The 15,388-nt window shown below is 38.6% G+C and overlaps 1 protein-coding gene across 1 annotated transcript in view; it reads left to right on the top strand.

Moving 5' to 3' along the window:
* The window catches only part of LOC129745480 (5-hydroxytryptamine receptor 1-like), a 244,886-nt gene that overhangs the window by 215,570 nt on the left and 13,928 nt on the right, over positions 1-15,388 (top strand). The window contains exon 4 of the mRNA XM_055738590.1: positions 11,928-14,190. Within this exon, the coding sequence (XP_055594565.1) occupies positions 13,947-14,190 (244 nt within the window). The 5' untranslated portion in view covers positions 11,928-13,946. The remainder of the gene's footprint in view (positions 1-11,927; positions 14,191-15,388) is intronic.

Raw genomic sequence — 15,388 nt, 5'->3', positions numbered from 1 at the left:
AATACTTACAGACACTTTGAATGAAAATAAAATCAAAATGGACTAATCAAAATTTGAAAAATAATAAAAGTAGATTTTTTGGGCTGAATTAACGCTCAAAATAAGGTTTTAGACTTTTTGTTCATTTTCAATGAAAATTGGCCTTTTGAAAAATTAATGCTATTTTCAGCCTACTACGATTGGCGCGTTATAACGAGCGCATGGGCCGTGATAAAACATACCCATAAAAAGCATACCATAGCGAGTTCGGTATAATTTTTGAGCATTAAATCGTAGTTTAGATTCTCCTCTATCGATGTGTCAGAAAATATTGTCTTATTCGTTTTTCTCTGCTTGGTGACACCTTATTGAAAGTGTTTTAAAATTTAGATCGAAATGAAGAAAAACCTAAATTGTGAAATTATCACGACACATGAGCATTTTAAGGAAAAATTTATACTTGCCATGACCAATCACAGCATTTAGAACAAATTGGTAATATTTTGCAGGCTTAAAATGCTTAAGATTCTTCAAAACAAGGATGGCGCGTATTAGCCACATGGGGCGTTATATGAACTTTTCCCCTACTATCTTTCGGAACACTCTCGTTCACAACAACGGTATCACTTTTCTGCTTAAGGTTCATTTCCTTGTCCGGACGAGACAACAGTTCATCTTTGCGAAAGATCGCATCGCAACCGTTAATCACCTTCTTTCCGTTTCACAAGCGGAAACCGTTCGGTCGGAGCACATCCGATGAACATCACTTTTTTGGTTCTCAAATCGTGCTTCTTTCGTAACTCAGGTGGTAAATTGAGTCTTTTTCGTCTAAATTTCCAACTGCACCTTTAAGCTCACGCACGAATTGAAGAAAATGGGTCTGAAATCTTCTTCTTCGTTCTAATATGTGTTGTGAGCCTACTTGGTTGAATAATACTATTGAATCGATTGCTTTGGTTCAGTTCATTTTCGTCGTATTTCATCATCAGTAGCCGTCTTTTCAACAAAAAGCGATTTGTCAAACTTTTTCCCTCGAAAACGTTGTGCAGTGCGTACCAGATTTGTTTCGGACTCTCCTTGTCTTTCACGTACTCCAGGTGACTATCAGTTATAGCCTGGATGAGTACTAAGTGACACTTGTTTCCTGCTTCCTCCACGCCTTTCTCAGATCTTCCTTTTCGATTCTGATTTTCGCTTCGTCTCTGGCTAGAATGTTCCAAAATTGCTCCTCTTCTGCCGCCACTTCAACACAGCGCAACACGTCCAACTGCTGCAGGTACGCCTTTACCCGGATCTGGCTTCATCCTCCATTTTAACGCGAGCAGTTTGCTCATTCGGGGTTGCACACTAAACTTGAGTAGGCTAATTGGCACTTGGCACTAATAACTATCATGTTGACAGACTCGATGTTCTTTGGAAAGTTTTCCTATAGGCTTGCGTTATTTTTGCATCTTTAATCAGTCCTCACAATCTGCTAGAAAACACTGAAATTTTGCTTTTTCCTCAGAAACGGGTCAACCCAAAGGGGCTACCTATCAACACCCAGTTCCTGATATAATCCACGCGTACAATTAAGTTTGGGCTCTAAAGGCCTTTCTTGGTTTCTAGGTCTCAGGGCGTTTGTTAGGCTGGGGGAGTTTTCGGATGGGAGGATCCCTAAGTTAGGCGTCCTAACACAGTTTATCTGGCATTTTATTCGGCGAATTCTCGTTGTCGAAAAGCACACGGAAGTCAGGGTGGAAGCGGGACAATCACCTCACTCGGTTCCAAATTCTTCGTCGCTACGCACCGGGCGACGTCTGGATGGGAAGGTAGATGTAGCGGGAGGCCACGTACTGACGCCACGGTTTTGATGGTCGATTTGGTCTAGCTCAACCACGCTCTACGGGCTAGGCGCGTACCGCGGTCTTTGACGATGAGCTTATCAAGCTGGCCTTCCTATTTACTTCAACTGTTCAAGAAACTCATTAGCAAATTTTAAAACTAGTTTACTCAAAAATGAGTGACTTTTTCTCTGTGTGTATGCAAGCAATAGTTTGTTTACATAAATACTTAAAAAATGTTGTGCAATCAATCTGTTCGGATTAGTTTTTTCATCTTCGCTATGATTTGTATTGATCTTGACACTAAAAAGAAAGTTCAGAACACTTCGTGCACTAAAAAGTGTGTTACCTACAACAAAATTGAAAAACGGTTCAAAGTACACAAGCGTGAAAAATATCATCGACAAATATGGCAACGAGTCGTCCTTGAAGGATATGCCTAGATCCGGAAGAAAACCAATTTCCAGTCAGCCCCAGTTGGATGCTAAAGTAGTCACTCTTTCAAAACATAACCGATCGATATCAATGTGTGATCGGGATAAAAAGTTCAAAACAAGCCTTGGATTGATTCAGAAAATCAAGGCCAGGAACTCCTTGAAGACGTAAAATCTCGATCAAAAACATGGGCACGGAAACTTTACGAACGGATTCTGGACAACAGCAACAGGTGCATCTTAATGGATGGCGTAACCTACGTCATACAGGATTCAGGAAAGCTTCCCGGGGCCACAATTCTACACGAAATCATGCCGACTGCGCGATTGCGAAGGAAAAATTTGGGCAGAAGGTTCTAGTATGGCAAGCTATTTGTACCTGTGGCCTGCGGTCAAGTATTTTCTTCACAAAAAGGTACAGTAAATGCTCAAGTTTACAAAGATGAATGCTTGAAAATAGCTTGCTGTCCCTCTATAAAAAGCATCAGTATCTCCTTCTCTTCAGGCCGGATTTGGCATCTGCCTGTACTACAGTGGCTTTCAGATAATAACATCCAGTTCATCGAGAAAAACATCAATCCACCAAATCGTCCCGATCTCCGACCGACTGAACGATACTGGGCGATTGAAAAGAGGATTTTAGAGGGACAGTTTCTCAAAACATGGAAGAATTCCAAAAAAAATCGGAAGGCAGCATCCAGGAAATGTACCAAAGCTACTGTGCAGAACCTCATGGAAGTGATTTCATCAAAAGTGCGATCATTCTTTAGAACATATTTTTTCACTTATGTTAACTATGATATTGTTCATTATTATACTGATCTTCAATAAACCGAATAGGAAAAATTAAAAAAATATACTTATTTCATTTTTATTCACAGAAAGATGTTGCTAAAGAGTTTTCGATACAGTCCTTAATTTTGCAATTTCAAGCTGTCCTCTCAAAAGGTCAGAAGCAATTTTTATCAGTCCTGTCGCTATGCTCCTATTTTATACTCACTATCATGCAAAGCTCAAGAAGTCTTCGCAATCTACTTGAAATGCTCAAAAATATTCGTCAGCTGTTCTTTCAACTCAGAGAGCTTGCTTGCCTCTACTTGTGTTTTTACAGTATCAAGCGGTCCTCTCAGCTCACTTGAAGTGCTCAAAAATATACTCCCAACTCGCTATTTTTGTCTACCCAAGCATTCCTCCCTACTTACTTTTATTTTTACAATTTCAAGCTGTCCTCTCAAAAGGTCAGAAACAATTTTTATCAGTCCTCTCGCCGTGCTCCTATTTAAACTCACCTTCTAGCAAACTCAAGCAGTCCTCTCAACCTACTTGACATATTCAAAAATACTCGTCGGCTCTTCTTTCAACTCGCATAGCTCGTTTGCCTCGACTCGCTTTTTTGCAGTTTCAAGCTGTCCTCTCAACTCACTTAAATTATTTTTTTGAAATATTTGTCAGTCGATATGATGATTCCCTTTTTTCCCAATTTTTAGCAGTCCTCTCAACACACTTGAAGTGCTCATTAATATAAGTAAGCTGTTCTCCCAACTCGCTGTTTTTTCTATCCAAGCAACCCTCCCTACTTACTTTTATTTTTGCTATTTCAAGCTGTCCTCTAAAAAGGTAGCTTGCAAGCTGAAGCAGTCCTCTCAACCCACTCGAAATGCTCAAAAGTATTTGTCAGCTGTCCTTCCGACTCACAGAGCTTGCATGCCTCGACTTGTTTTTTTTTTTGCAGTTTCAAGTTGTCTTTTCAACTGACTTGAAATCGCTTTAACATATTTCAGTTAAAAGCTTAAAAAGCTGTGCTCTCGACTCGCCTTTTTTTCACCATGTGCGAGTTTATTATCATTTTGCGTACATTATTTGAACTCCATTTGAAGAAGAGATGCTATTGTTGAAAATTCCACAAGCCAAAATAATTCTACGAAAAAAATCAAAGAAGAAGAAACTAATCTGAGGCAGAAAAACAACCGGAAATTACTTCCATTCCTATTGTGTAGCAACCAAGTGAAGATACATCCGCCACTTCTCCGCCGAAGGAAGATAGCGGTTAATCAGCTGTACATATGAAAATGAATTTTCCAACCTCCATCACCGATTCAACAGGGCGTTACTTTATGCCCCCGGAAAGCAATAAGCAACGACACACTGACTGAGGGGAGGAACAACAACACCATCGACTCCGGAGTCAGTCGATAAGATGGCAGTTAAGAATAATATTTATGTGACGATAAAGTCAACGATATGGTGTGCGTCTTTTGTCGAACAACTTTCTCTGACCTGCAGGCTGCTGGCTGGCCTCCCCATGGCTCAACTGGCCCTCCCCTGTGGTGTTTCTTTTTCGGTTTTGCTCGTTCGTTTCGAAAAATTTGCCCGGAGTCTGGTGGTGGTCCACACGTGGCCGTCTGGCTGGCCAATTCATCCAACTTTTGGCACACTCCACACCCGGCTTACATACAACAGACACTATAAACACTGCTCTTGCCCTGGCACCCTCTTGTCGGTATAGCTCTAGTCAACTTTTCACAAAAACCATTCCAACTCACACCAGCAGATGCTTTTGAATTACAACACCGGGGGAGGAACCGATGGAAGAAGCCAATTTTCCCATATTTTCTCGTCCTTAGGTTCCAAAGCTGATTCATTATTGAGTGAAAAAAAAATTAAGAACATTTTCACTCACTTAACATTTCCAAAGTTTCCATCAAAACGAAGGGAGAAAGAACAAAATACATCGATTAGAAATTCGTTTTTAAGGTTTCAAAATTTGATTTTTTTTATTTAAATTTCTTTGAATTCGTCCAACGAACCTGACCAGATGAAATATAGAAAAGTTCTCCTTGGTTCGGCAGCTCTGGGGCATTCAAGCGAGGGAAGACTAAAATTGAACCTCACTTCTCCTGCAGCCAATTCCAATCGCGTCCAGACTCACAAAACTACAAGGTACATTTTACACTCACTAGCAGTGCGGAGAAAGGGAGGGATTTATACAATTTTTATGACTAGTTTATGGGTTTTCCATTTTCTTGGGATTATGATTCCAGCTATTTTGTAGTTTTTAATAGCACTTTGTTGCTGCTATTTACCGCAGGTCCAGATTTTCCAGAAGTTAAACTCGCCCTCATGATTCTGAATTCTGGGAAAAATATTGAAAACCCTTTTTTCATCATTCTAAAGTTTTAAACAATTCCGAACATATTTTTACTGAGTTTTTCCCGGAAACATAAAATTCAACGCCACATAGACAAACTTTGAGTTTTAATGCTGGTTCTCGACGAAACTGCTGCTAATATTATCGCACCAGCTGCCGAGCCAAGAGTCAATGACGATGACGATGAAGTTTCCCGGACATTTTTTGTTTTATTGCTCCGTTAAGCACATCACTTCCCACCAAATCGATTGAAGGACGGACTTCTCCAGGAGTGGGCGGAGGGCGAAGCCAACTCATGATCCTTGCCAAAAGTTGCGCTCCATTCGAGCGGAATCCGGTATCAAGAAACAATAAAACAAAGCTCTGTCTTCCTCAACCTTTCGAGAGAGAAAAAAAACGAAAACAAAATAATCGGTAACATTTTCAACACCAACCTTACACATTCTCCCAACCATTAATCGAATCGAGAACCTCGACCCTCGTAAGACGCGTGTGGGAGTCACACATGGCACCGAGGGCCAATTGAAACATCAATGAAATCGAACGACCCGGCCAAATCTTGCCCCATTAATTCCTGTCGGTGTGTGAGCTCTCTAGACTAATCGAGATACTTTTGAACCGATCGAATCCCTCAGAAGCAATTGAATGGAGATTATATAGATAAATACATACAAACATATGTGGAGACTGGAGGTTCCGATATGAAGAATTTGAAATCCTGAGAAACTCTCACATTCTTATCATATAATTTTTAAAAAAACGATTATCTACATAAAATTTGAAAATTCAAATTAATCAAGGACTGTTTGCTAAAGAAAGTGAACACGGGTTATTTAAAAATATTAAGTAACTGTGAAAATTATGTTGAATTCTTTTTTAAACCACAGATGACCAGAAGATGTACAAGCTCTAACAAAAAAATCTTCAGAAATTTGTATGAAATTTCAAATGCTCTCTTTTAACGAAGCCGTTAAAAATTGACGAAAAACAGTCCCAAGCAATCAAAAGTCCCATATCTACAACGCGTACCTACGAAGTTCGAATTTTCTCGAATGCGAGCATGAAAGTTACAAAATGTTCCTCAAATAGCCTTTTTGTGACACTCAATCGCATCACTCACTGTTAAAGTTACAAATAGGGCCTCAAATACCCTTCCATGGACTTCAATTCCCAAAATGTTCGTTAAATAGCCTTTTTGTGACAAATCAAATTGCATCCCTTCAGTATAACAGTTGCAAATTGGGTCTCAAATAGCCTTCCTTGGACTTTAAGTTCCAAAAGTTCCTTAAATAGCCTTTTTGTGACATGCCAATCACTTCCATTCAGTATAAAAATTACAAATTGGGTCTCAAATAGCCTTCCACGGACTTTTAGTTCTACTAAGTTCCTTAAATAGCCTTTTTGTGACATGTCAATCGCATCCCGTCAGTATAAAAGTTACAAATAAGATTTCAAATAGCCTTCCATGGACTTCAAGTTCCAAGAAGTTCCTCAAATAGCCTGGCGTCTTCGCTGCTGCCCGCTGGCTACCCTTGCAAGTATTCTAGGAAAGCTTATTACCACTTCGAGTTTGAGCTGCTGATAAGGCAACATCTAGGCGTGACCTCGTGGCTATCATCTCGAAGGGTCGTGGTTCAAATCTGGTATCAGGTCCAATTTTTTTCATTAGGTTGTTTGATTGCTTGAGTAAGCAAATAAATCAAATGTGCATCAGAAAGGGCTTACGGGCCGGCATGTATCAAACAATGTCAAAAATAAAGCAATTAAGTCACATGAATTGAGGTGATGAAGGAATTAAGATGAACGCCGAGAAACCGGCAGCACCACATGGGCTGGTGGTGACCGAAGTAAGAAAGGAGAGAATAGATGCTGATTAAAAGATAACTTGTGAGCTGAACAGAAGGCCATTCAAATCTGTAATGGAACTTCAAAGTTTCAATCAGAACTTAAATTTTGGGCTGAATAAAACGAACTTCAGCACAATGTTCCAAATATCAATCATTTTCGATCAGCCATGTGTTACTGCATTCAGAGCAAAAAAATCGAAGCAGTCAATTTTTCCTTCTTCACCCAAATTATATAAACAATCATGCATGACAACGACGCTTCTGTATTTGAAACATTCCCGCAAAACATGATATGGTAAAGAAGGACGCAGACTATCAGCAACGAACGTCTCGATGGTGATTGCCTTCCTTGATGGTTTTCAACCTTCTAGGATCACAACTGATGTGTATCAGTTCTGAGCGATGCGTAAAGGTTACAATATGATTTTTAATTTTTCGTTTTGCGTAGAAGAACAAAATCATTACTAAGTAACCGTAATGAACTGGCCAGCATGTGCTACGGCTTTTTTCAACATGTGGTCCTGGTATTCCTTCAGATTTTCCTTCTGATACATTCATGATCGTCTATCAATAACGAACATTATCAACAATGATGCGAGGATAGGCGTTATTGAATGATTGTGGGAACGACGTTCAAAACTTATCATCAAGTATGTCGATCACATTTGAAAAGCCACGTGACGAATAGAAACGGTAGCCCCCGATGGGGCATAGTATTTTTTTTATGTATCTAGTTAGTGTTGATGTTCGACAAATATTCAACGAATACGTTCACCACGTGCGTATCACAGCACTCGGAGGTGTAAGTATTCTAGCTTGAAACGAATCCTGATTGCTTTTCTTGAGCGATTTTCCGCACATTGCTTCAGCACATTGATTATGCTGATTAAGCTGGGTTTTTTAGCATAGTGGAAATGTTGGGGAATGGTTGAAAGATGAAATTCCAGTCGGACTTGTTCCACAAAACCTGATAGAATTATTTTATTCTGATTCCCTCACCATTATGAAGTTAGCTCGGTGAAACCCAGGGGAATCGAAATAAAAACAGTTCTAGAAGGTTTTAAGGAGCAAGTCCAGCTGGAATTTCATCTTTCAACTATTCCCCATCGATTCCACCATGTTACACATGCTAATTGTAAGATTTTTTCACGTTTATTTTCACTTGAACTGTAAACCGAGCACACTGTTTGGTTTGTAACTTTTCAACGGCACATTAGATGGCATTGTTTATAGATAGATCTTTTGAAAGGAACAATTTCTCGAAAAGACTATATATGTACTTGTTGAATTGTTTAATGTTATTAGAATTACTTTTAGTTGAGGAAAATTGCATCAGCATATGTAGGTTTGTTCACTACAGAGACTGCCGAAATAACAAACAGTATTTGAAGAACCTCCCCTAAATGATGAAAAAGTTTAAATGAAACATGGCTAAGGTGGTGTTAACTCATCGCGAATCAATTCTGCACAAACTATGTACGAAAAAAGTTTCATTACTTAAATGGGTTAAAATTTCGAGGGATGCGAAGTTTTCGGTGTTTAAAATAATTAAAATGTTAGGAAAAATTTATTTTCTCGAAAATCTATCGGAATCTGCATGGAAAAAAGACCAGGACACTGGAATAAAGTTGCCGCTCGCTTCTTAAATTTTAGAAAAACGTTTATTATTTTTTTTTTTTTTTGATGAAACTACCAAAAAAATCTAGACAATAAGATTGATGAACAAAAGATTTTAAAAAAATAACACATATACACAAATAAAAATGAAAATGCTGAAATGATGCGGTCGATGCTGCAACATCAGTCACGATACTTTAGTTGTTTCAGCGCCATTTCACCGTGCAAAACGCCAAACAAACCCGAAAGTTGCACAACCCTGAACCCGCTGCGAACACACTTCCGGTCGTCCATTGTACTATGTATCTCACACTGAGTTTCGTTTAAAAACTATAAATATATTAAAATTTAAAAAAAAGAGAAAATTTCCCAAATCCGAAAAGACGCGTCTGACACGTACTTTCAACCAACGCCTACTCTTCTCTCCTTAGTCAGGCTGAAAAACTGAGAAATCGTTATCCCACACTCTAACATAAGAATTTGATTAAATACCCAAGTAATCAAAAGTTCCACAAAACAGGCTCTTGAAAGATTACTCAGCCCTGCTCGAGGGCTGTATAGCATTCTATACAGCATAAAATTTGAGTTCTTATCGATACTTCCAAGTGCCATATTCAAAGCTGAATAAAGGGCTACTCATCAATTGCATAGTGCTTTGAATAAAAAATATTGTTGAAAAAATAGTTGATCAAGTTTTTTCCACTTTCAAATCTGGAGCACTCAATTTGAATTTCTTTATATTGCTTCGGCTTTTTACAAATGTAATACTTACTTGAAAAATTAGCTTGTATGGAGATTTGAACCTGATCCTGCTAGATACGAACTGGATACGTTACCTTTGTGCCATATCTGTTGCCTGGGTTGTTGTATTCAAAACATTATTTTAAAGTTAACTACAGGTTTTCTTTTAAAAGTAGGCGGAATAAACATGTAATTAATCCGTTAAAAATATTATTCTGCATCGGCAATCATCATGTGTTACGTAAATTTAAATTTGGTTTCCGTGATATTTGATATTCAATGTAAAACATTTCTTTCAGGTTGTGGTTTGAAATAGAAAAAAAAATACCTTATTAGGTATGTGGTGCCCAAGTAACCAAAAGTCGCATAGTTACTTAATCGTGCGCATTTAAAGTTCACATCTGGCTGAATAAAAATTACTCGAGATAAATAAAACAAATTTTCGTAAGCGCTCAATTTAGACTTCTTTACGAACTTGAAAAGTCCATAGAAGTATCATGGAACATTTTTGTGCGTTCTAAGCGACTTACGAAATTCTAAAATTATATTTAAATATGGTGCTTTCTAATGAACTTCTAACGAACTTTCAAGTTCCATGCGAATCTTCTTATGAACTTTTTATTTCCATGCTGGAGTTTTATGAAACTTGTGTGTTGTTCGAGTTGTGTCGAAATTTTTTACATGATTTTTTTACATTCATTTAGATTTTTTTTCATAACCTTTCTTAATTGGTAACAGTTAGATCTATTATGTTCATTCAGAAGTTTTCCCAAAAAAAAGTTGCTTTTTCCCTACGTCGATGGTGAATTTGACAAAAATGGGTGGATAGAAAAACATAAAAAAGATTAAATTATTTGGGAAATGCAAGTTTATCAACGATTGTATATTATTAGCTTATAAATTTAAATTACATTTAACTATTCACAATCAGTCTTCATTTCATAGTTTAAACGTTTTCCGCATTAGTAGAAACATAGTAATTCCGATACCGACTCTTTTTTTTCCTTTTCAATGAAAGCAACTCTCACAGCAACAATAACGACTCATCCAGCACCTAGTACTTTCCAACAAACAGCTGGTATCAAAGGAAGATTATCGCGGCAGGAAATTCATAGATGGACACTTTGGAAATGTTGGTCGATTGAGCTCATTAATTTTCCAATGTTGAATGCGAGAATTTGCTGAAAAAAATGTGCAATTCTGATATTTTTCTTGAATTTTGTTTTCTGGTTTCAGCCAATCTAAAATGTACAGAAATGATATAGTTTCGAAGAAAAAAAAATTGAAAAACGAGAATTAGCTATTATAAAAGTTCTTAGAAACAGTAAGTTGAGGAGATGAAATTTGTCATGTAAGCGCTTTATTTACATATAATATTGAAATTACAGTAGTTCTAAGAGCGCGCGCAGGTAGAGAAAAGTTCTGACAAAGATCTGGAACAATCGCTCATCACCTGAAAGTAGTGTATTAGAATCTAATATTATCTAATAGTGATATTATCACAACAGGTTCAGGTTACCAATCGTGAAAACAGTTGAAGTTTTTGTATTTGGAGGTTAAAAACTATCGTGCCAGAAGTCGAATTAAGGAGGAGTTTCATTAGAAAGCATTAAACGTAAGCATTTTATATCATAGTTACTAAGAAATATACTAAACCTTTGTAATTTGCAGAAATCTTTTAATACAGTCGAATACGTATTAAAAAAATTAGAATTGTTGCTTCCCGAAACTCCACATACCGAGTTCGGTAATTTATTTTACCGAATCAATTCTGAAATTTGGAAAAAATGGTAATTTATGACGTCTTTTCTACCAAACTTCGTCGATCGATTCTGGTCTTACCGAAGTTCATCTTGACATATATAAACAAATCGGATTGTCGTCAGCTGTTTGGTAGAAAACATCGAGAAAACTTTAAAATAATGTGTGTTGGCGAGAACTGCCGGTATTTCAGTAAAAACCACCAAATGTTCGTTAACGATTATTAAATTTTTTTTCGGTAAAAGTTACCATTTTTCGCTATTAATCACAGATATTTTTGTGAAATCTACCAGTAGTTTGGTAAATATTACCAAACTTTTACAGCTTTTTGGTAAAAAAATTGACTGTATTCCAGTAATAACAGTTTTGATAATAGTTACAGGTATTTCGGTAAATTTTTATTTTGGATCACACTGAACGGTCTATTTTGGGATTTTAACACTCTCGTGTTATTCATCTCCTAATGAGATTTAACGACGTCTTTTGGAAACAGCTTTCAGGAACGACTAACCTACCAGTTTCAGATGATTGATTAATCTCAGTTCGTTGATGAGTATTTATTTCTTTTCTCTTTCAGGAATCATAACTTGGGGAACGGATAACTTGGAAGTCACAAATCCGTGCAGCTTTGATGGTGCCGCAAGAAAAAATCCAAGAAACTGATATCATTACGAAAGTAAGTCATGTGTGCCACGCCAACCTTTTCCTAGTGCGCCGGGATGAAGACGAAATGAGAAACCGAAACGCTTCCATGAAAGAAGCACTTGCAATCCCATTTAATAAGTAATCATTTACTTCCGTTTGATCCACTCTTGCACGACAACACGGTCCATTGAAGGGGAAAAGGAAGAGGACTCTGACATTAGATACATTTCCAACGTAACCTAAAGTCGCTCGGCTTAGCGACTAAGCCGATTCCGAACGGCAGATTTGAAACAACATACATACGAGACGAGTAGTCGAGTGACTCCTGGCCTGGAAGGTCTGGCAGCAAAGTTTATGGGAAAAAATATCTTACAAAACACCCGGCACTTCCATCTTCAATCATCATCGTCATCGTTTTCGTCCTCCTCTTGAAAGAAAGGTATCAGACGGCATTCACGGACGTATCTCGATCAGTTTTTGCGTAACATCGTCAACAGACAGGATTTGTGTGAGCTGCAGCCTTCCTTTCGAGCTGAGCAACTCTCGTCATCGGTGCATGAGACTAGATTTCACAGATCGCAAACCAGTTGGAAAGATTCTGCCCTTCCCACACCCGGTTGATGGTGTGCGAAAAATACGGTTACGAAAGACAAAAAAAAATCAGTCGAAATACCAAAGTCATCTCTATCAGCACTAAGCTTCGGTTTGTTTCTAACGGTCGCCATATACACACAAGGGTGAGCCTTTCCTTTTTTCGTGTTCTGGAGTTCCCTGTTAAAAACAACAACAACAGAACTTTAAAAAAAAACCTTAAAAGTGGTTCGTCATCCGACGTTTCTCGTTTGCATCGAGAGAGAAACCAGTGGCTGTGATTCCACCCCAATCACACTCTGTCTGGGCTGTTGTGTGACCTCCTTACCTAAGCCATCCCCAACTTGACAGAAAAGGGCGGCAGCAACAGCACCAATAAAATATAAACCTCAAAGAAGAGGGAAAAAGTCAAGTCGTATTTGGAAAGATTCCTCACGCCCCAGCCTCGCCATTCGTCAATAGCAAAACGGTGCAGCATCCAGCAGAAAAGCGGTGCTTTTTTCCGCTCCAAATGTCGAACAAGCGGATAATGATGCCATAATTTAATCAAGAAGCTCTTCTGCTCCGTGCGATGCTGCCAGAATCGGGGACGCAACCTTGCCCTGCCACGACGACTAAAACGACTAGGAAGGCGCCAAGCACCGGCACAGGTCGGCAGCAGGAATTTCCCACCGAAAGGCTCCCCACCCTCCGTTCCTTTCGAGGCGAAGCGAAGCGACGCAGGGTGAACGATAATAGGAAAAGATTTTCGAAAAATCGAATAGAAAAGTACTCCAACTCCGGAGCACGCAGCACACACAGGCCGAGCTGCTTTTTCCTGCTAAGGAGCCACTCCAGGAAAAATCCGACAGAGCGACCGCACATGTGAATAAGTGGGACGACGACGACGTCGAGAATCTGTTTCCTCCCAACCACACTTAACGCAAAGCACACGCACGAAATAAGTGAAAGGAAAAAAAACGAAACGAGGGTTCTCGCCAAACCAAACCAAACCAAACCGCTTAGAGGCTGACTGTAGGTCTTTTGTACAAATTGAATAAATATTCCACATAGAGGCGGAACACGATCACCAGTAGTAGTAGCAGTAGGAGTGAACTGGAAAATCCTAACGCTGAATAGCAAAGCATCCCCGCCTCTTTAACTTTATTAAGCATCTTCTTTCCGGGGTACTTCGTAACGACAGCTAGTGCTTAAGTAGGAATTATTTCCTGGACCGATTCAATTTACCAAAGAGAAAAGTTTCCGGAAACAGACACAGGCACAAATTACCTGAAAGAGAAAGGTCACCCTTAAAAGCCCACAAACGAGGAATGGGGGCCTAAAGCAGCCCCTGATCCGACCCAGCGACCGTCCTTCATGTATGGATTCAACGGTTTCCTCGCTGTTGTCAACGATAATTGCGTCGTCGGAAGGGCTGCACCCAACAACAACAACAGCAAACACAACGCTGACACTACCACTCCCAGCAGCAGCAGCAGCCTCACTTGTAGTGGCGGATCTCGTGAACAGCGTCTCGGTGTCGTCGTCCGGCGGAAGTACGGCCGCAGCAGCAGCGATTGTCAACGCCACCGCCGCCAGCAATCTGTTGCAGTTTCTCCAGAACGGTAAGTTTTGGTTCCACCCTTTCTGGGCATTGTCTGGTGAATGGAAAGTAGTTTAATTCAAAACAAGCAAGGGGTAGGGTAAGTGAGCCTTAACTTGGCATGCTCCTTATCTTGGCATGCCAAAATGCAATTTGGTGTTTTTGATGTCAAACATACGCCAAAAAATGAATAAAAAATCAAACATAACAGAAAATCGCATATTGCAACATTCTGCATAGCATTTGTTCACAATTGAATCCCAATGACTACAAAATAATTTTTTTTCACATGACAAACTGCTAATAAAATTATGATTTTCGGAAAAAATCTTAAATGAACCTACCTTGCTAGTGCATCTGCCAACTTCGGATTGATTTTGAAAACACACTTCATCATGGAAAAATCACTAAAAATTATGGTTGGTTACAGCGAAACATGGAAAAAAATATAAAATTATAATTTACTCCAAATGACGTACATTTTTATCAAGAATTTAAGAAAATATAAACATTTTTTTTGGCCTAATCTTGGCATGCAATTCCACAAATAGAAGTATGTATGTATGTGTGAAAACGACATCAGCAGGCAGTCGGCAGCCGGCGGCCGTTCGTCGGCCGACGGTGCACAGTGGTCTGGAAATTGAAAAGCCGGTCAAAAGTAAAATGAATAATTGAAATAAATTTAAAATATCATGAATGTATTTTGGACTAAAATTAATTCATTTATCTCACAAGTCTACTCAAGCTTATTTGGCATCTTAGTTAGAATTATAATGCTACAATTTGAGCTGCTCTTTTATGGTAAATTTCGAGAACTTTTTCTTCTCAATAAAATTTACCTCTCAATAAATTAATTTACCGGATCCGAATCCGAATTGATATTTTGGATCTCAATGTTGATGTTACTATATCCATACCCAAAAAATTCCACATTTGGAAATGAGGTTAAACGTATTCAGATTTAATTTGAATTGCTGTATATGTGTCGCTTTGAAAGGAATTGTTATAAAGCTGAAATTATGACACTCTAAATATTATGTTTATTTAAAAAAATTATTGCACTGCAATTTTGGAATACCAAGTTGTAACGAACTTGAATTTTTATTGTTTGCAGTTTCATGTGAAATCAAAAATAATATTTTGACCAAGTTTGTTTTTTATTATAGATCACTGTGCATCAGCAGGAGGTGATGACGTTTGTTCTCTGTAGGAAAGGAATA

This window comes from Uranotaenia lowii, chromosome 1 (assembly GCF_029784155.1).
Source record: "Uranotaenia lowii strain MFRU-FL chromosome 1, ASM2978415v1, whole genome shotgun sequence".
Classification (NCBI taxonomy): domain Eukaryota; kingdom Metazoa; phylum Arthropoda; class Insecta; order Diptera; family Culicidae; genus Uranotaenia; species Uranotaenia lowii.
Note: the sequence above shows the minus strand (reverse complement) of the source record. Positions and strands in the feature narration are given on the sequence as shown.